Below are 23,019 nucleotides of genomic sequence, written 5' to 3'. Positions count from 1 at the left end.
TTTGAACGCAGCCGGCAACTGTCAGCTCAAATTTGTCCGAGTACCTTTCCTCATGAGGTTATTGGTTGTCGTCATGGTTACAGCTGTCATGGTCATCTAGTCTCATCAGATGATAAAAAATAATGCAATTGAGGATTTGCATATGTTATGTTCTCAACAGTCTAAACATTCAAAGTCTAAAACTTTCAATAAATTGTCTTTAATTCAACTTATCGTTGATGCCTACGTAAGCACACTTCTAAGGTGCTCAGTGATGGTAGGAAAACCTCTTTGGCTGAGCACATCAGTTTCTAAATAAAACCCTCTTTGTGGAGGTCCTCTCACACAGCTCAAACCACACAGTGCCTGGCATCATAGTAATGTCAAGTTTTTCTAGAAGGATCAAACATGTTGTCACTGGTGATTCTTTAGCGCTCAGCAGTTTCCACTGTGTCACTGTTAATCTGTATGTTTTTCACTGTTGAGCTTTATGCATAGATTTATGTAAAGGCCCATTCGGCTGTTACAAACTAGCTTTGAGCAGTAACTGCAGTGCTGGGATGTAGCACTGATCCACAGATGGGCAATATGTTGATAGTAAAGTAATGTCATTTTCTGGACTTACCAGACTGTCATTTTATCCACATTACTGATCATTTATCAAAATACCATTGCATACATATTTTGTGAAAGCACCAATAACCAACCCTACAGTATCCATATCGAGGCATTTGGTCAAAAATCAATCTGATATCTGATTTTCTCCATGTTGTCCAGCCCTACTGACTGTAGAACCCCCAGAATCTTCTAGATTTAAAGATTGTCTGTGTGGGAGACAAGACCAAACTCCCATCTGAACACTCAGATCCTTCATACAGGAAGCATATAAAAAGCTGGCATAGCAAAGGCTTCTGCGCAAAGTATTAAATGGAATTCAGCTGGCGTGTTCATTAATTTTTACCTGTTGTTTGACTTTATGCACATAACTTTTTTTTATGGATTGAAATGTTAAGGTTTTTTATCTGCATAGATTTACTGAGTTAATACTAATGTCTGGTCTAAATTTCATTGGAATAGCTGAGATGGAAATATGTTTAATGAAAAAAAAGTTGACATGTTGAATACATATTTCCCTCTCTGTATACATTTCTGTAAAAATACTTAACTATGATAATTACTCACTTTACTAAGGGTTTTGTAATTGAGGTAGGTGATTAAAATTAACAACACAAAAAAAGGCAGAGCTTACACCCTGTCTTTGACAGTCTGATACCATGCTGTTTGCAGCCAACCACAAACCAGGAGCTTGTTTACCTTTACAGACACTGTTAGAGGAAAAAATACAACAACAAAAGTATTGGTAAAACAAGATTCGGTTGTAACAGAAGAACATGATCAATTACACTTATGGACCCTTTAAAAATCTACATGTATGTAAGCATGGCAAACTGCTGCCATGTTTTGGACATGGACATCGCAGCAGAACTATTCTACTTAGTCTAAGCATTGGATCCTTTGCTGCAGTTCATTTCAGTAACGATCATCCCGGCCTCATACAGTATAATGTAGCTATTTACTTTGTTCTCACTCTTCATCCATCTCTCCTCAACAGATGAGTCAGCATTTTAAACAGGTCTGAAGACATTTGTTCTCCATCTTCATATCTGAAGCAAGACCAGTCTGTGAAAACCACCTGAGGACAGATTCAGTCCTCCACCTGTCCCACCGTTCTTTCAATTTGAGCAGATCCTCGTCATTTGCTGCCATCAGATAACATCCTGATCTTCACCATCACAAACCCAGAGTTATGTGCAGTCTTCCCATCTGCTCCGATGACGTCACTGTATTAAACGGTAGATGACCCAGCAGGTGAACACAACCCAGTGGCTGGCCCAGTTGAGTTCAGACCACCTCTGGATGGTGTGGATGGCTGTGTAACCCTGCAAACAGGAGAGCCAAATAAGCATACATGATGGAAAATGTAACCCATAAACAACCTCTCTCAGCCTCATGTGTCATCATGTGCCCTGGAACAATAGTGAGACTACAAATCCCAGACTAAAACATATAGGAGGGGGAGGGGGGGGGGATGGGTGTCCTCATCCTGTGCGAAGTTTAAGGACAGAGGGATGTCATATGCTGTAAAGCCCTCTGAGGCAAACTGTGATAATAGGCTTTATAAATGTGATTTCTTATTCCACAGCATTTATTCCTTTAGTACAGCAGAGTCATGTCATCCTCACCACTCAGCTGCTCGCACTTCACTTATCTGACACAAGTACTGCTTTAATCACTAGATTTCGGCAGTCTCTTCAGTCCCTCCCTTTCTTTGAAGGCTATTAATTTCAAAAAACATGGAGCCATAGTCTCCTACTGTATCTTATTGACAAATAGGGTAATAAAAACTGAACTATTCTTTCGTCTTTAGGGTCCACTTACCTCTTCTACTTCCTGTTCATCAACACCAGGATCAAACATTGAGCCCAGATAGGTGAGGTGGAAGATGGTGAGGACACTGAAAACCAGGTTCAGTAACATCACCCAATACTCCTACAGAGCCAAGGAAAGGAACAAATTGTCAAACATCATGAGCATCTTCATAGCACCCCTCAATCTTTTTAACTCATCATTTATGGTGAACTGTGGGTGTGCAAGCAAGGATCATGCATGTGCAGCCACCACACAATGACTGAGAATCAGGCGTATGCATGGCTTTATAAATCTGACCAAAAGAATGTATACACATAATTCTGCCTTTGTGCGCACATACAATTTAAGTCGTGAATCTAGACAGAGTATCTGTCCTGTCCGACCAGGACAGTCAGCACTTTTCTGTCCTATTAAAATCAAGAGGGTCAAGTATATAACACAAACAACAGTACTAAACAACGACAACAGGTATTAACTGTATTAGTAGTCATGCCATGAGCTCTTAGAAATATCAACAGTTGCTATTAACTGCTTCCATGTTTTTTTAGTTGTTGAAATGGCAGCAATATCTACTGTGTATGTTACATACAATAGCCCTACACTGCTACAAAGAAGCATCCTCCCAGCAAAATGCTGCCACCAGTGTGCTTCAGGCTGGGAGCACTATGTTTATGATGAGTAACAGAGCGTTTAGACTGATGGCTGAAAAACTCAGGTTTGGTCTCATCAGACCACAGAGGTCTCCCACATGCCTGTAGCTGAGGTGTTTTTTCTAGGAGCTACACATTTCTGTTAAGCTGCCACTGGTGACTTGTGAGGTAACAGAAACACCAGGTCTTATTTAGAGGCCTCATAGCAAAGGGGGTGAATTCTTATGCAAGCACCACTTTGCACTTTATTATTTTTCAGATTTCTTTAATACAATTTTCTTTATCTTTTCACTTCACTAACTGTGACTATTTTGAGCCAGTCCATAACAAGTTATATAATGTAAAATGCACTCAGTTTTAATATTCTTAGATATCTAGAAATGAATACACGTCGGCAACTTAAATACTCTAAGTGGAAATATTAACTAAAAAATAGAACCAAATAAATCTGCTGCATGTTTACATGTCTTTGGAGCCATTTTGGGGCTTTTGTAATTTATTTCCTTATTTAATGCTTTTGAGTTTTAACACATGCCGTATCAGAATCCCACACTGGGTGGAGCATTATTTATGGGAAAATTGTATTTTTGCCTAGGTCAAATCAATAAGGTCTGTGAGTCAGTGTAACAAGATGTTCGTGAACGTGTTGGAGTATGACAGGCTGTGTCTGAGTAGTATTGACCATGTCAGTGTACAATTTTGTGTGCATTAGAATGTTTTTTTTTTCATGTCAATATCTGAGGAGATGACAGAGGGGGAAAACAAGCACATTAAATAAGTTTTAACTAAAGGTTGAGTAAACTGTGAAAGATTTTTCTAGTTCTATGCAGCAGAAATGTTACTGGCATTTGGCCTCCAGTGCCTTGACATTTGGTTGATTAACAGTCACCACACACATTTGAATTTACAAAAAAATAAATAATAACAATAATTTTAAAATAATAATAATAATAACTTGTTGTCTTTTGTGATTTAAATGTCTCTGAAAACAAAGTAAGCATATGAAAAATATAAAAAAGGAACATTAAATAACCCTCTAATAATGAAATAAATTCAAGCATTTGTCCTGCTAGTGTCAAGGTGCTTCCAGAGTGCCATTGGATGCTGCAGCTGGTACACACTGCTACAAGCATGCCCGAGAGACTCACTGTCCGCCAAAGCTGCATCAGTGTACCACACATCCATGGTGTACCAATGCCAGAGGATGTCAGAGTGTACCTCTACCTGCCACAGTGTGCCTCAGTATGCCTCTACCTGCCACAGTGTGCCTCAGTGTGCCTCTACCTGCCACAATGTGCCTCAGTGTGCCTCTACCTGCCACATTGTGCCTCAGTGTACCTCTACCTGCCACAGTGTGCCTCAGTGTGCCTCTACCTGCCACAGTGTGCCTCAGTGTCCCTCTACCTGCCACAGTGTGCCTCAGTGTGCCTCTACCTGCCACATTGTGCCTCAGTGTACCTCTACCTGCCACATTGTGCCACATAAGCATAAACTAAAGAATCAATTACAAAAGCCGCAAAATGGCTCCAAAGACGTGTAAACATGCAGCCAATTTATTATGTTCTATTTTTTAGTTGATATTTCCACTGGAGTATTTAAAGACATCCTATGCTATTATATCCTGACGTGCTGACGTACGGCGGTGAGCATTATACCTCACTTCCGGAGTATCTCTGTGCTGCTCCTACGAGCGATTCCCGGCTAATCTTCTAACTTGCTTCTTACTTGTCTGTAATTAAAACTCACTAAAGTTTTACACAAACACTCACCACTGTCTCCTCTCAGCGGTTTTTACTGTTTAATCACACAGCCGCTCACTCACTGTTATCTCGTTAACTACTTTAGCATTAGCTCTGGTTAGCGATGGCTTCTCCCTGCCCTTTTCCCTCTTCTGCTGCTCTCTCCTGCTCAGTGTGTCAGATGTTTAGTTACTCCTGTGCCTGCTTTAGTGACAGCGTTACCGTTAATAAGTGTAGTTTATTTGCTTCGCTGGAGGCGAGGCTTAGCGATCTGGAAGCGCGGCTCCGCATCGTGACAAATCCCTCCTTTACTGCCATAGTTAGCAACCCCCCTGTAACCGGTGCGGACTGACATAGCATAGCCTCTGCTAGCCGTCCCCCGGGAACCCCCGTGCAGCCGGGAGGCTGGGTGACTGTCTGAGCCAAGTATAGTAAGCCGAAGCCCACGGTATACCTCCCACCCCCTCTTCACGTTTCAAATAAGTACTCCCAGCTCTGCCACACACCAGCTGAGGACACAACCCTGGTCATTGGTAGCTCTATTTTGCAAACGTGAAGTTGGTGACACCGGCGGCCATAGTCAAATGTATCCCTGGGGCCAGAGCGGGCGACGTCGAGTCAAATTTGCTGGCAAAGGCTAAACGTAAATACAGTAAGATTGTTATTCACACCAGCGGCAATGACACCCGGTTACGCCAGTCGGAGGTCACTAAAATTAACATAGATTCGGTGTGAGTAGGCAAAGACGATCTCGGACACCTTAATTTTCTCTGGACCCCTCCCCAATGTGACCAGTGATGACATGTTTAGCCGCATATCTTCACTCAACCGCTGGTTGTGGAGGTAGTGTCCAACAAATGATGTGGGCTTCGTTAATAACTGGCTCTCTTTTGGGGGGAAACCTGGTCTTATCCGGAGGGACGGCATCCATCCCACTTTGGATGGAGCCGCTCTACTCTCTAGGAATCTGGCCAAGTTAGAGGCCCAAAGCCATGACAAACCAGAGTTGGGAGCAGGGTGCAGAGTCGCAGTCTTACACGCTTCTCTGAGCTTCCTCTAGCACAGTCACACACCCATAATCTAAATGTTACAAAAACGGTGTCTGTCCCCCGACCACTTAATTTGTTTAAATCTAAAATAAATAAAAGGGGAGTTGTACAAAAAAATCTCATAAAAATTAATACATCTCCTGTCAAACAGCATCATAACAGAAGAATTAAATGCGGATTCTTAAACATTAGATCCCTATCAACCAAAGCTCTTTTAGTCACTGATTTAATATTGGATAATCATATTGATTTATTATGCCTCACTGAGACCTGGCTTTATTCTGAAGAGTACGTTAGCCTGAATGAATCCACTCCTCCTGGTCATATAAACAGTCACATTGCGCGCAACACTGGCCGAGGAGGGGGAGTCGCTGCTATTTTTGATTCAAGCTTAGCAGTTCACCCTAAAGCTAAGCTAAACTATAGTTCATTTGAAAGCCTTTTTCTTAGTCTTTCTCACCCATCCTGGAAAACTCTACATACTGTTATAGTGTACCACGCCCCTGGCCCATACTCTGTATTTCTATCTGAATTCTCTGAGCTTATATCAAGTTAAGTGCTTAAATCAGACAAATTAATTATTGTAGGGGATTTTAACATTCACATGGATATTAGTAGTCATAGCCTTAGTTATGCTTTCTCCATGCTTTTGGATTCAATTGACTTCAGTCAGTGTGTACATAAACCCACTCATTACTACAATCACACCCTAGATCTAGTCCTTGCATACAGCATAGATATTGAAGATTTATTAGTCTTCCCCGAGAATCCCGCTCTGTCAGACCATTATTTAATAACGTATAATTTTTTACTACTCGACTACAAGCCTCTCAGCAAGAGTTACTATTCTAGATGTCTATCTGATTCAGCAGTGGCTAAGTTTAAGAAACTGATTCCTTCTGCATTGTCATCATTACCATGTCTTACAGTGACTGAGAATACCCTTACTAACTTAAGTCATTCTCAAATTGATTGTGTCGTTGATAGTGCAACTGGCTCACTGCGATCAGCTCTTGACTCTGTTCCACCTTTCAAGAAGAAACTCATGAAACGAAGAAAATAAGCCCCATGGTTTAACCCTCAGATCCGCAAACTGAAACAAACATTGCGAAAATTTGAAAGAAATTGGCGTTCAACCAACCTAGTCCCATTTAGTCTGGCTGGATAGTCTTAAAATGCACAAGAAGGCCCTCCGCCATGCCAGAGCAAACTATTACTCTTTATTAATTGAGGGAAATAAAAACAATCCCAGGTCTCTCTTCAACACTGTAGCCCGGCTGACTCAGAGTCTCAGTGACGTCTTTCTGACTTTCTTTAATGACAAAATTATAACTATTAGAGATAAAATCCTTACCTCTTGCCCTTAACTGATCTGAACCTGGACTCAGGTAGCTTGGATATGGCGGCAAGGCCTGGAATTTATTTGGACCATTTTTCCCCCATTGACCTTCGCCGACTCGCTACTTTGATTTCTGCATCTAAGCCATCAACATGCCTGCAAGACCCAATCCCAACCAGGCTACTCAAGGAAGCTTTACCCTTATTAGACAATTCTTTATTAGATATAATCAATGCGTCTTTATTAACAGGCTATGTACCACAATCTTTTAAAGAAGCTGTCATTAAACCTCTTCTAAAGAAGCACACTCTCGATCCTGAGATTTTAGCTAACTATAGATCAATATCTAATCTCCCCTTTATTCCTAAAATCCTTGAGAGAGTGGTTGCTCATCAACTCTGTGACTTTCTCCAAGATAACAGTTTATTCGAGGACTTTCAATCAGGCTTTAGACTTCATCACAGTACAGACACGGCACTAGTAAAAATTAATAACGACCCGATTGCTTCTGATTCAGGTCTGGTCTCTGTTTTAATCCTTTTAGATCTCAGTGCGGCATTTGACACCATTGACCATCAAATGTTGCTGCACAAAACTGAACAGTTAATTAGCCTTAAAGGAACAGCACTAACCTGGTTTAAATCTTACTTATCAGATCGTTCCCAATTTGTTCACATCAATGACCAATCGTCCGCACATACTAAGGTCTGCTTCGGAGTGCCACAGGGTTCTGTGCTTGGACCAATCCCTTTTACTTTATATATGCTTCCCCTAGGCAACATTATTAGAAAACACCATATATTTTCATTGTTATGCTGATGATACACAAATGTATCTATCTATGAAACCAGATGAAACTGATCCGCTATCTAGACTTCAAACATGTCTTAAGGACATAAAAGCCTGGATGAGCCGTAATTTCTGGATGATATTGTTCTTGGCCCCAAACACCTCAGAAGCTCCTTTTTTTAACAATGTAATTTCTCTAGATGGCATTACCTTGGCCTCTAGCACAACTGTAAGGAACCTCAGAGTTTTATTTGATCAAGATTTATCTTTTGCCTCCCATATAAAACCAACTTCAAGGACTGCTTTCTTTCACGCGAACAACGCAAAAATTATATATAAAATTATATATACATATCCTATCCCAGACAGATGCTGAAAAATTAGTACATGCATTTGTCACCTTTAGGCTGGATTACTGTAATTCCCTATTATTCGGTTGCCCCAACAAATTACTTAGGTAACTCCAACTGGTGCAGAACGCTCCTGCATGTGTTCTAACGGGAACTAAGAAAAGGAACCATATTTCTCCTGTTTTAGCTTCATTGCACTGGCTCCCTGTAAAATCCAGGACTGAATTTAAAATCCTCCTCCTTACTTACAAAGCTCTAAATGGTCAGGCTCCATCCTATCTGTCGCAGCTCATAGTTCCTTACCAACCCTAAAGATCACTGCGCTCTGAAAATGCAGGATTACTTGTGGTTCTTAAAGTTTCCAAATGTAGGATAGGAACCAGAGCCTTCAGTTACCATGCTCCTCTCTAATGGAACCATCTTCCAGTTTTGGTTAGGGAGGCAGACACCGTTTCCATTTCTAAGAGTAGACGTAAGACCTTCCTCTTTGATAAAGTTTATAATTAAGGCTGGCTAAGGTTGCCCAGACTTGCCCATAGTTAGGCTGACATAAGTTTAACTTGCCGGGGGGCTTTCTATAGGGCTCAGAGAGCAGTGGGGACAAACACTGCTCTCTGACCTTTATATTTAAGCCGTAATAGCAGTTTAGTGACCCTAGTTTTGTTAGTGTGTGGAGCACAAGTTTCTTGTGCTCAGTTGAAATCCCCGTCCGTGTGACGGGGAGGAGGGAGAGGTGGCAGAGCTTTCAGCCCGATCCGGCAGGGGTGGTTCTGAGTCCGTTCAGACCTGCCACTCTGGCTCTGCTTCCTCTTGCTTTCTTTCTTTTCTATTACTGCTCTCTGGCATTTATATGTCCTAATTGCTCATCAATGACTCTAGGATCCTCATTGAGTGCTTATCCTTTTTACTGTTCACCATCTTGGTTCTGTTGAACTGCACTACGCTAATCCCTTTGCCTCTCCGGAGCATTCCTGCTCCCTTGTTTCCCAGCTTTCCCGGATCCTGGCTGCAACCCTGGCTGTGCCTGATCGTTGTGATATCTGTACTGGTGCTGTGACCCTGCCTTTGGTTGTGCTCGTGCTGTGGCTGCACTGATACTGTACCCCCGCTCACCCTGATCGTGCTCATGGTCCTGGTTGCACCGATGCTGTGATCATGCCTTTGGACACCTCCGTATCAAGATATGCATGAGACTCTTATCAATATCATCATAGACCCACAATGACCCACAATATCATCATAGAGTGCATTTGATAATTTTGCACCTATGGTTTATTACTTTGTCTGATCGTTCGTATTGTATTATGACATGCATCTTATTTTACATCTTTTACATCTTAGTTTACATTATTGCTGTGCGTCTCTCCCCCTCCCCCCCTCTCTCTTTCTCTTTCCTTTTTACCACAATTGTATTTCATTTATTATTTACGACATCTATTGCACGTCTGTCCGTCCTGGAAGAGGGATCCCTCATCATCCTCTGCTGCTCTTCCTGAGGTTTCTTCCTTTTTTTCCCCCCATAACAGGGGTTCTTTTTGGGGAGTTTTTCCTTGGGTGATGTGAGGGTCTCAGGGCAGAGGGATGTCGTACACTGTAAAGACCTCTGAGGCAAACCATGTTTTGTGATAATGGGCTCTACAAATAAAATTGACTTGACTTGAAAACTGACTTAAGCTGCTGACGTGTATACATTTCTAGATATCTAAGAATATTAAAAATGTGTAAATTTTACATTATGTAACTGACTGCCATAAATATTTGTTGACTTAAGTTTCACTACAGTGCGCTTTGTTCCTTTTAATGTATTACGGGGGGAGCCAGTACCGCATGGTGGTGCTAGTTGCCTAGGTGCCAGGAGCTGCCACGGCAGGATGCCGCAGAGTGTCGCGATGCCACTAGATGCCATTGATCTATTATAAATCTGGATGCAGCCATGGGGACAGGGCCTCGTTTATTTCTCTGAGAGCTGTTCAGTGGCGCATGAAGCCATGGATCTATTATAAATGAAGCAGAGAAAGCTCTTTATCCGGGTTTAGAATTGTGTAAAATACCCGGATCTACTGGCCCATAGAGCTTGCGTAGAAGTGATTAACGGCAGCCGAATGCTGCCAAGAGCGGCCGAGCAGTTAACTCCTACCGGCAGTGTGACCAATTTCCAGATTAGCGCCTCACTAGTTTGAATGGCGGTCTAAAAAATTTGCAGCTTTTTTAGATTTTCCAAATGTTATCTAACCGGACGGTTTACATCCAGACACGGATAGAAGACGTTTCGCGGGGGTTTTGGTGTTCACAAAAAAGTATTTACTGATTTACAGACATCTCTTTCCTTACGTTAGCAAATGGGGGAAAGTCTTACTGGGCCAGTGTGCATCACGTGACTGACTCAAACGCTGTTATTCTACTTTCAGCCAATATGTAAATTTTGCATCAACACATGGCGCACTTCCTGGGGGCTTGCTTGATGCCAGGAGCTGCCACGGCAGGATGCCGCACAGTGTCACAAGATGCCACTAGATGCCAGGAGCTGCCACAGCAAGATGCCACTGATTGCCACAGCCTGCCAATGCCACTAGAGGGATCCCACTGTCTCTCCTGAGATCACTTCCCAAGGTGGTATATAAACATAGAAGACTAAGATTCATTGCATTTCAGCTGTATGTACCCACTGTGACTGTGAATAAAATTCTGTGGGTTACTCAGGTTGCTGTTAATATCTTGATGACTGTCTGTATGTTTATGTATGATATCTTGGCACTGCTCACACAGCTGAGTAGAGCTGAAACTGTACCTTCTTATGCTGATGGCTGCAATCAGGGGTGCAGGGCCTGGACAGGATGCAGGCACTGAAGATGGATGCAAGCTTCTTTCTCAGAACTGAGGATTAAAAAAAGCAAATCAACATCTTAGACCATTCACGTGTGAAAAACAGACTGACTAGCCTTTTTAACCCTTTCACAGTAATTCCACAGTACAACAGAGATGCTGGGATCAGATTGACCTGCTTTAGAGCAGACTTTGGTTGGCCCTCTCAGATGAAGTAAAAATGTAGTTTCTGCATTTTGTTCAGCAGTTTGTGCAGGCAAAGGTGACCATTCTAATCCACCTTCAAATGGTTCAACTGTCACAGTTCAATACTCGTATTATTTAATGTATTTTTTATTTTATTTTACCTATATTTAACCAAAAAGGTCAACTGAGAATTGATTGTCATTTACAACGAGGACCTGGCTAAGAGGCAGCAACAGGAGGCAAGTCAATACAACACATAGAGAAAGCTGGTAAAATAAAACAAAATTATACAAAATTATATATTATTAAACATTATCTATTATGTACAAGCTGATGTGTTTTCATACCATGTTCAACATATGTGATAAAGCCCAAAGAGAGCAGAACAGCTCCCAGGTGAAAGCTCAGACCCTGAAGAAAAAAGACAGCAGATTAAGTTCAAGTAGTGAAGGTCAGTCATTCAGCATCTCTCAAACACGGCTTTCAATTTTAAACAGGAAGTGCGTATTGGTTCCTTTGCTTGCAGTACTGACTCTGATGTTGCAATCCAGCCAAAAATTTAATGGAAATACATGCTAAGATGAAAAACAATAGACATAGGAGCAACTGTCATTCACTCAATATCCACAAAATTTGCACAGCTGGCCTCTTTTATCACAGCCATAAAAATGGATCCCTGTTTCATCCCATATCAAAACTTTCACAGATTTTTATTCTTTTTCTAATAAAATAAAACTTCTAAATAAAACTTTTAAACCTTAACATTCACAGCTTTTCTATTAGTGAACAGTCGATGCCACATGGCACAAATGGAAGGCATCATGTGTTCCCGTAGTGAAGTGAAAGAACATGGACTTCCAACAAAAGCATAATTGCCTCTAGCATGATTTTAGCACAATATCTCTTAAAATGGCCCCATGTACAGTGAGTGTGTGTCATCTTACTAACGTGCAGTAAGGCGCTGGCTGTGTATGTCACCAGGATGGCTGGAAAAGTCCCCAGTTTCATGGCATTCTTAAAGACGTCTGATGAACATGAAACAGAAGAACACAGTGAACACGTATTATGAATATATATATTCATTTTAAGTTTTTAAGTTGCATTTTAATATAACTTGAGTAAAGGCATATAAATGCAAAAAATACCAATGTGTTTAAATGTGTCAAACAGATGGTAGAAGGTACATTTATTGTTCATTTTTTTTAAACAAAGTATAAAAAATTAAATTACAATTATCCTTGATCCTGCTACATATTTGGGGCTGAAGACTGAGTTGATTAAAATCAGCAGCTACTATGGAGATTCCATTCGGTTGCTTGGTGATTTTGCTGCTGATGGCATCGTTCAATTCCTGCAGTGCATTTTTGAATTTGCATCAGTCTTGTGTCCAAATGGCTCCCACAAGGTCCGTCTATCCAGTGCAACAGCTTGATCAGGGATGTTAGGAGTTAACCATGTCTCTGTGAGGATGTGCGCAGAGCAGTCCCAGACCTCCTGTTGCTGAGTGAGCCTTAATCACATCTCATCCACTTTTTTCTCCTGGGAGCAGACATTAGACAGAAGAAGGCTTGGAAGAAGAACAGCTCTCGGTCCAAGTTGGATGAGCCTCGCCGTGATACCGGCTCTCCTCTCTCTCTTCATCTGGGTCCTTTGGTTTGTTTCTCCCCTCTGGTCTGACTCGCCATTCGGGACAGGCCACTGGTGGAGATCATCTTGTGGTCTGCTGCACTCAGTCCAAACCCCACACAACTTCTCCTGATGTTGATAAGTGCCACTCTATCGTAGAAAAGTCGTGCTTCAGTAGAAGGGGCCATGGTATCAAAAAAACACTAGACATACTGTGTAAGTTTACCATTAAGGCTACAACTAACTATTATTTTCATTATCAATTAATCTGACTTTTATGATTTAGTCCATGAAAAAAACTTGCAAAATGACATTCACAAGTCCAAGGCTACAGTCAGTCAGTCTTAAATCTTAAGATATTCTGCTTACTAAATTGCCACAGAGAAGCTGGAAGCAGGTAATATTTGGCATGATTGCTTAAAAATAGATGCCAAATAATTATATGTTGATTAATTGTTGCAGCTTTAAATACCAAACAAAGAGATGATACTGCTCACAACCTGCCACTCAACATTTAGAAACTACATCAAGACATATCATCAAGACATCTATTCAATACAATATGATTTTGTGGGACATCAAAGTCACTAAGGCCATACTACTTGAAAGTCAGATGTTGGTAACTTGTGTGTATAAGTGAAGAAGTTGGTCTGTTAATGGCAATAGAGGATATTTTAGGGGGAATCCAAAAAATATTTGAAATCATTATCTGGGAACCATGAATGTCTGGCAAATAGGTTGAGAGCTATCTCTCTCCATGAAGTGTTGGACGGATCAGTGATGAGCCTCTGGCAGGGTAACAACACTGTGGGCTCTGTGTTTCATATCTCTGGAGTGTTGAAGAGACAGAGTGGAGGCAAGGACTTACAGGTTTTCAGCCATCGGGACATGGGGATGTTCCAGGAAGTCACCACCAGCACCATGGAGCGAGGGATTTCCACACTGAGAGGTTTCACTACACTCATATCCCTGCAGAAATAACACAAAGAGGCATACTGCAGTATTAGGGTTCACTCATTCAACCCTCCATCTAGTCTGTATTTTCAGAAATGTGATTACTGTCTTCTTGCAGGCACTGTGTGGTGGGTTAGGGTTAGCCTGATTTGGCACAGCAGAGGTGATACAATGATTCTGTCACTGCTGCAGGGGAGCCGGTGAGGAGGTCAGCAAAATTCAACACTTCTTCTCCATGGGTTAACATGGGGAACCCAGGTCCCTCACCAACAAGGCAGGTGAATAAAGCACCTTGGTGGTCAGCCTGTTTGTTTACAGGGGGCACAGTTTGTTGTGCTGAATAGACACATGGCTAAATGGGAACAGACTGGATGGAAAAACAATTGTCCTGGGATTGTAGGGCATGACTGGGGCTGGGTATCACCACTGATTTCCTGAATCAACTAGATTTAGATCCATAAGGTCTTGATTTAATTTGATTTCAGGGATCAGGGATTTTTAAGTTACAATACCAGTTTTGCTTGAATGTAAGAGACTCCGAGAACTACTGCTGCAAATTGTAAAAGGAACCATTTTAAAAAAGAATACATTCAGAAAAGGATAAGAACTGAATATTATGTAACTAAATGTCTGTTTCTAGCAAAGCAACAATAATGTTGACAATGGCAATGTCATCTTATCTTAATGAAAACAAATCTAAACCATCAGTGAAATCATTCATATTTCATCACAAAACAGAGTGAAATTTAGAAGTACGGATGCACACTATGGATATTTTTCAACCGATAAGCCTTCTGCTCAGGCAGATAACTGATACTAAAGAAGAAAAAAAAAGGAGGATGAAAAGAAGAGGATAACCAGTAGTTTACGCACACCTGGGAGTTTGAAAGGCAAAATGTTGAAAGATGTTAGCTCACTGTTCACTCAGTGTTTGTGTGTGTCTGTGTGTATACACCAAAAAGTTAAAAAAGTAAAACAGCTAGAGACTCAAGAACCGGTAACAGCAGGGCTAATCAAAGCGAGCAAAACTGCAACCAGCCAGGAGCAGATTCTTCAGACTCTTTTTGCGACTTATTGCTCAGAGTAAACTGTCAGTCGCTCTCAGCAACACAGCATCTCTTCCTCTTTTAATTGTATGTTGTTAAAATTAATAATAAAATATTAAATCGTTAAGAATATTGTTATTGTTGTGTTATTGCAAAAATCCCCTGAACTATGGTAATATTATTTTACAGCCATATCACCCACTCATACTTACTACCTGCCGATTGTTGTGCTTGTTTACATTCCAGCATCTGCTGGTGAGCAGGAGTGACGGTCATCACAAACCATCACCACAGGACTTCAAACACATGATTCCAGCACCCTTGCAATGATCAGAGGATATTACAATTACGTCTTCCCCATTGAGTGTGATCAATGTATTGCCCATCCCCCCTTCATCACTTGGAGAACTCTCATACCTCACTGACCCTGTAATCTCACTTTGTGGCATTCCCCTCAGCTCTGCCCCAGCTGCACTTACCATCTGATAGTGTCTTTTTCTTCAGTGAAGCCTGCTCCAGCAAGCATGCTGGTGCCTTCGCTGAGGTGGCCCACAAAGTAGTTACTGAAGTGGAAGGATACTGCGTTCTCATAGGCACGAAGCCACCTGTGCAGCACACCACATACAGACACAGACACACATTATTTTTAGTTTGTTTCCCCACTCAAACACTATGATTATATTTTAACCACAAAATGATCCATTTGTTTATTTATTACTTATTGTGTGTTGTGTCGAATTTGTGAAGAAAACTTTGTTTTTCTCAGATACCTCTACGGTGAATAAAGAACTCAAAAATGTAGAAAATTCTTAATGACCAGAAGTCAAAGGGGGGTGGGGGGCATTGGGGCCAGAAAGCAGCAGGCATGAGTGAGTGACACAACTCCTTGCCAATTTCAATGCAATGCATGAGCAGAGTTCAGATGCACGCTCTTGGCCAGGCGTGCTACTCACTCGCAAGTGAGACTGTTAGTGCTTTATATTGTCATTTTTCAGTGAAAATGCTTATTTTTGTAAATTACTGAGCATACAACAATATTAGAAACTTGGATTATGATGCATGAGTTGTTGGAGGGTTTATGGACGGATGTTTTGATATAGTTTTGCTGTTCAACACGGCCGCCCTTTCCTTTAATTCATCAAGAATTTTCTCCATTTTTGGATTCTTTGCTCAGCATAAAGGCATTTCTTCATGAATTCAGGATAACAGACAGTGAGTAACAAACAATCAAATATTCCTTTGACCTCCTGTGAGTTGAAGTTGAGTGCTCTTCTGACACAGATCACTTACAGGCACTTAAATCTATTTATTACCACTAACATCATTTCAGAATCAGACACATACACAGGAAGTCTATATGGAGTCACTATGACAGAATATATACAATGGATCCACAAGTTGACACATGGAAAGAGACATGTCATCAGATGTGACCATATATGAATTCATATGTAAGTTATGTAACTTGTAAGCAGTTTAGATTTACTTGAATGATTGTGTAAAACTAACAGTATGAGCAATCTTCATTCATTGATAAAGTCTTGAGATGTAGTTGAAAGCTGCAGAAAAAGCTTGTCAGTGCCCCTTGAGTTCAGGATGTTTGGTCAAAGTACCTGCTTGATTAGAGCATCAGTAGTGTGATGTTACAGTAATCCACTATCAGTGTACTCTTAACTGACCTTTGGACAGTTCACCATGCATTTTCTAGCAGCATGAACACAGTAAATATTGAAGCTGAGCTGCACCATCCAAGTCATTCATTTTGAACACACTGCAGTGGACTCATGGAAGTCTGTGGAGGGGAGCAGTAAATTAATACCCTGAAAACAAGCCTTACCTTTCTCAAATGTATCTTGGAAGCAGGGAAAGAAAGACAAACAGTGTGTTCACAAACCAGTGAATTTCAAGAGCTGCTGCACTGGCAAAACGACCTTAGTTGCAGTAGACCAAAGACGTAAATGAAAATTTGCCTTACTTCTGTGTGACTGCATTTCCATGGATGGGTATTAACAAAGGGAAGAGGTAAGGGGCGATGCAGGTGGAGACCAGCAGACAAATCTGACTCGTCAGGAGGCTGAGGGAGGAACTATGCAGCCACGACCAGCTCTGTGGACCAAACCACCTTATTACCACCACAGAGCGCTACTTGAAGAAGAGCCTGCACACAGATGCAGCTGGAAAGATGAACCACTCACCAGTTTTTTGCCCTCAACAGCATTTTTATAACTGGAGAAACTGATCCAAGGGCCGAAGACAACAGTGCCCACAAAGAGAACATAGCCCAGGAACTCAGCTGGAGAGGGCAGGCTACCCACTGTTCCTCTGTCAAGGTCAAAGGCCAGAGAGATGACCTTCATGGCCACCACCATCTGAGAGCCTGAAAAAAAAACACACGACAAGACGACAAGACGCGACGCGACGCACGCACGCACGCACGCACGCACGCACGCACGCACGCACGCACGCACGCACGCACACACACACACACACACACACACACACACAATCATTGGCTTAAAAACACTGAGCATCTACCAGGACGATGGTGGGACACATTGAAAAAGTATAACGTTAAATTTATATCATTAGTCATGGGCGTGATTAAATATGCTCGCAAACACATTATATTATTTCAAAAGTGCAGATATACACTGCAACTCGCCCAATGTTAGTTCACAACCAAGAGTTGAACAGGAAACTGCGAGAGAGAAACAAAACAAAGAATGGCATTTGTGTGTATGGAACTGCAGCAAGCGCACAGAGCAGCTTCTACACACCAGATTTGTGCAAAACTTAAGCAATATTTTCAAAATTTTGATAAAACACAATTGCAAGATGACTGCGTTTCCACTGAGTGATATTATGCCACTTCTCTCGCAATGTTAGGCGACTTCCTCTCGAGATAACATTCTAGTAATCATGGCGATGGATGTCTAAAACATTGGCAGGTTCATTTCAATTGCAGCCACTCAATAAAGTCAATCTAATTTCTTTGTGTTGTATAAGAGTTGTATAATGTTTTCTGTGAAAATGTATCAATTTTTCCATGTTGAAAATAGTTGTTGGTGTTAGCCATCCACTAGCCATCCATGATGCCTATCCCAGCTTTCATCAGGCGGAAGGCCGGGTACACCCTGGACAGGTCGCCAGACTATCGCAGGGCTAGCATTTGGTGCACAATTTATTATTTTTATAACAGATAACAATTCATTAAATGTGTATATCTATGCATTTATTTTGGAAAGCACCGTCTCAGTCAAGCTGATGATGCCTTACACATAAACGAATGATCCCGGTCACGTCCACAGTGAGGCCTACAGCACTGGTTATGGATCAGTACTCGGTATCACCCGATACCCAAAATTCACTTGTCAGTACCAGGGCTGAAAAAGTCACATCGGTTCCTCACTAATTCTTCTGGCAGCGGTTCTCAGACTGTGCTTTGATTTACATGTATAGATGATAATTTCCTTTTTTGCTCTTGACCCAGGTTCACGTCAGAGGTTGTTATCAATCAGAGTGCACAGATTTCCACACTGTTTTATTTTGTTTTATGGTGTGGTAAACTTAATTCTTGTAGGTTTCATTTTATTTTTTTCATTTTTAAATATAAAAACAATTCAAAAAGATAATGGAAATTATTTTAGCTCTACACACACACTTACAGAATATGAAATGGGAACCTTTGTTAAATGAACAGTTGTGGGAAATGTTTAAAATATACTCAAAAACATGCTATGAATTGCTGCAGTCAATAGTGCCATTTCTTTTTATCTAACAGAGAAGCTTTCTTCTAGACACACGGCCGTAGCTATGGGAACACTGCAGCACTGTAGAAATCAACATTTCAATCGAGAAGAGTAAATAAAACACCTGAACAAAATTTCAGAGCAAATGATGGAATATTTACCTCTTATTTTATGCCAGGTCACCATGTCGATTAAATGCAACTCTCTGAAATGGAGAAAAAGAAATTATATTAATAACAATATAATATCAGTACATTTTGGAACACACCAACTTACCAAAAACGAATTAAGTTCCTGATTTCTATCAAGATTTTACATTTTAGAGGACACAAAATCATTTGAAATCGGCATAAAAAAAGAAGCAATGTCACTGCTCTGATGACAGTTATGAACAAAGACTGAACAAAGAAAAACTAAATAGTATATGAAAGTGGAGCTAAGCAATATATAGATATTATATTGATATGGTGATGGGAGACTGGATATCATCTTAAATTTTAAATGTGGTTTCATCATATTTCAAGTGTTGTCTTTCCTGGTTTTAAAAGCTGCATTACAGTAATGTTATTTTCTGAACTTTGCCAAAGTTCTGTTCTAGCTGTTCTTTTATTCACTATTTATTTTACCCATTTATTTATTATATCCACATTATTATCCACATGATTATTTATCAAAAATTGTGTGAAAGTAACAACAGTGAACCCTGCAGTATATATGCAATATCAATATCAGGGTATTTGGTCAAAAATATTCTGATATATGATTTTCTCCAATAACCCAGACCTATATTAGTGTGATGTTGAAGTTTGCAACACTGCTTCCCTGCTGCACACACCAGGGACGAGGCATGTTTTACCCCGATAAGAAGTGCAAGTGGCATACTGCTTCAATGGGCAGCTCCGAAACAAATCACTTTGTCAGTTTTCATTTGAAAGCTCCAATAATGAATTTTAGTTGCCACAAACTATGTGACTTTTGCAGTGTTTTCTCACCCAACAAGGAGGTAGATGAGGATGACCACCGAGAGGAAAAGGCCTCTGCTGCTGGAGTGTTGGCTGAGGAGCAGGACGAGGTAACAGAGCGCACTGAGCAACAGCACCCACAGCATGTGTAGCTCAAAGAACAGGAAGAGGCCGTACAGCCCCGCCAACACAGACACAACATGTTTCATATAGGACACACCTCCTAAAGAACACAAGCAGGGAGACATCAGAATGATCAAAACTGGATTTCAGTGTCACTGTCACTTTATGTGACAAGGCAGCAAAATAAACGACATACAATCTTCGACCAAAGTGGTGTAGAAAATGATCTCAGTATATCAGAACAGGCAGTGAGCGCAGCTCACCTAGTCTGAAGCACAGTCTGCACATGAAACAGAGCAGCAGCAGTCTCCACACCTGCTGCACACCCTGCACCACTGTACTGAGCCCACAGCTCTCTGCCAGGTCCCGCAACACCGCCAGCCGGCTTGACAGGTCCATCCTGCAACTGGACATACATACATACATACACACACACACACACACACACACACACACACACAGTTACCAGATGTGTTGCAAATTTCATAAACCTATGAAAATGACTGAATGAGACAAAGACAAATGGACAAATGAATTATTACAACTTGTTGAACGTTAGCTGGTGAAAACATATCTGACCAGCAGCAGGAACACCTCCAGCCTCTGCAGAGCTGAATAACACCTCCCTAAAGTGATGCAGAAGTGAACATCATCACCACAGCCTCCCTGCAGGCAGGACTTCCCGCAGGACTGTTGCATTAAACTAGATTTGTATCAGAACTAATGAACTGGACACCGCCCAGTCAGCACAGTCAGCCCAGCTGCAGACTCAAAAGTGCTCCCTCACCTTGAGGCCTGACGGCACCACCTTACTACAGCTTCATGATGTGAGCCAGCTCCAACTCACGTTAGTTAAGTAACGGCAACGTGCTGTAACTAACGTTACGCTGGCTAGATGCGTTGAGAAATGTCGCTTGCTAGAGGGAGCTGGTCGGGTTGACTTTGACTCTTTGTGCAGACAGATGAGCGCAGCCGGGTTCAGTTTGTCGGGCCTGTCAGCGGCTCTCTGCTCTCAACTCTGTGGGCTAAACACAGAGCTCACAGCCATGGCTAACACACACACACACACACACACACACATCAGGCTCCATGCAGCAGCTGTTAGTGAAGCAGGAAGCTGACCTGAGCTGTGAAAGAGAGGCACAGGCGGCGGAAGAAAGCGTGGAAAATACTCGCGGAGTAAACAAGAAAACCTTCAACTCGTCACCTTTTCTTCTCAATCTAGTTTTCTTCTTCTTCTCCCCGCCGCCAATTCCTTTTCCTAGGATGGCGAGGGCAGGACCCGCCCTACTCTCCCTCTGATTGGCTACTAGTCGCTGCCTTAGTTGTTTCAGTTGGCTGGTTTAGGCATGAGGACTATGATTGGTTAGCGTTAGAGACATCAAGCCAATCAGCCTCATTCATTTTCTTCTTCTTCTTCTTCTTTTTTCCTTCTTCTTCTTTTTCTTCTTGGTGGTTGAGAAAACAGTTTATTGGAGTATTTCCGCCACCAGCCGGACCGAAGTGTTTAGCAGCACTGTGAGCTGACTGCTGTCCTCACTGCAGGGATACTCAGCTTCCTTTGTGTGAGGTCACGTTTGCAAAATGACAGGAGGCCAGAGGTCAGTAGAAGCTGCTCCACACAGGTCAGGTGTATGTTGTTTCTTGGATTTGAGGACATTCAGGGCTTTGCCCTGACCTCTGTCAGGAGGTGCGGGGAATCCTCCTCTTGCACTTTTTCTTGATAAACAGGCTCTATTTTAATACCTTATTTACATTATATACATTACATAATATTTAAAAAAAAACCTTTTTGAATCAGTTTCTTTTCACTGTAAACTAGAAAATGGTCGGGCTGTAAATTAGGAATCACTGCCTTACTGTTTCTCCATTGAGAACTATAACGTTTTTTATTGTTCAAAGTATTTAAAGATTTGAGCAGCATTTCATTACAGCATGGTATCATCTGACTATTATGACAATGTTAGATTTTATCATGTCATGTCATGTCATGTCTTATTGATGTCTTTTCTGGATGTCATATAGATGTCTTTTCTTGATGTAGTATAGATTTCTTTTATGGACATCATAAAGATGTTTTTCTGGATGCCATAAAAATGTCTTTTCTGGACGTCATGTAGATGTCTTTTCTGGATGTCGTATACATGTCTTTTCTGGATGTTTTGTACATGTCTTGTATGGACGGCAGTGTATGAAGATGCAGCAGCCTGTAGATCCTCAAATCCTTGCTACTTTTTTGCTCTATTCTTCAATTTTTTTGACTCCATGGCCCCTTCTGCTGAATCATGACTTTTCTATGATAGAGAAGCACCTATCAACAAAACCAAAAGCTCCAGACAAAGAGGAGGAGAGCCGGCATCAGGGCGAGGCTGGCCCGACTTGGACCAGGACCTGTTCCTCTACCAAGCCTTCTTCTGGCTAATGTCCGGTTGCAGGAGAATAAAGTGGATGAGATGTGATCCAGACTCACTTAGCAACAGGAAATCAGACACTGCTCTGTGCACATCTTCACAGAGACATGGTTGAGCCCTAACATCCCGGATCAAGCTATTGCACTGGATAGATGGACCTTGAGTGGAGCCATCAGGACACAGACTCTGATGCAAATTCAAAAAGTGCACTGAAGATGATGATGCCATCAGCAGCAACATGCCCAAAGAACCAGATGGAATTTTCGTAGTAGCTGCTGATTATGATCAATTCATCCTTCAAGTCCAAACAGGTAGCAGGATCAAGGACAAATGAAATTTAGTTTTTTAAACTTTTTCTAAAAAATGACTAATAATTGTACCTTCTACCTGCTACCTTCCCTTTCTAGAAGTTTCTAGAATAGAATTTCTTTTCTGGACGTCGTATGGATGTCTTTTCTGGACATTTGCACGAAATTTTGTTTTACGTTTGCAGTAGGAAATTTGCTACATTTGTTTGAAATTCATTATGTTTGTGGGATTATCACAGTTAATGCTGCAGATTTGTATTACGTTTGTTGTTTATTGTGTTTGTGGGCTGTTATTACCTTTGCGGATGTTAAAGATGTAATCTTGCCCGCGTAGGTTGTTTTGGTTATATGTTAAATTCTGTCCTTTCCCACTGGGACTGCCAACTCTCATGCATCTGGCATGATTGTCATGTTCTGTCGGGCTCTGTCTCACACTCTCACGGTATATAAGAGAAATTAACATATTACAAACAACCTGTTAACGAAGCAAATCTTAAGCAATAGCA

The 23,019-nt window shown here is 41.4% G+C and overlaps 1 protein-coding gene across 2 annotated transcripts; it reads right to left on the bottom strand.

The window, feature by feature from the left end:
• Positions 1-1,042: 1,042 nt before the first annotated feature.
• On the bottom strand, positions 1,043-21,125 carry LOC121946928 (protein-serine O-palmitoleoyltransferase porcupine-like). Of its 2 annotated transcripts, none has more exons than XM_042491760.2 (13): positions 21,002-21,125; positions 20,058-20,200; positions 19,702-19,894; positions 18,871-18,914; positions 17,156-17,337; positions 16,936-17,066; positions 15,440-15,565; positions 13,829-13,929; positions 12,283-12,359; positions 11,682-11,745; positions 11,114-11,199; positions 2,419-2,529; positions 1,043-1,919 (listed from the first exon to the last, which is right to left on the bottom strand). In XM_042491760.2, exons 2-13 carry the CDS (start codon positions 20,191-20,193, stop codon positions 1,818-1,820), a joined length of 1,353 nt encoding a protein of 450 aa, XP_042347694.1. In that variant the 5' UTR covers positions 20,194-20,200; positions 21,002-21,125; the 3' UTR covers positions 1,043-1,817. The 2 variants fall into 2 exon arrangements, with proteins under 2 accessions (XP_042347694.1, XP_087938813.1); XM_088082687.1 differs by having other exon boundaries at positions 20,917-21,074.
• Between the last annotated feature and the right edge of the window lie 1,894 nt (positions 21,126-23,019).

This window comes from Plectropomus leopardus, chromosome 9, assembly GCF_026936395.1.
Source record: "Plectropomus leopardus strain MGB_pleo_1.0 chromosome 9, ASM2693639v1, whole genome shotgun sequence".
Lineage (NCBI taxonomy): Eukaryota > Metazoa > Chordata > Actinopteri > Perciformes > Serranidae > Plectropomus > Plectropomus leopardus.
Note: the sequence above shows the minus strand (reverse complement) of the source record. Positions and strands in the feature narration are given on the sequence as shown.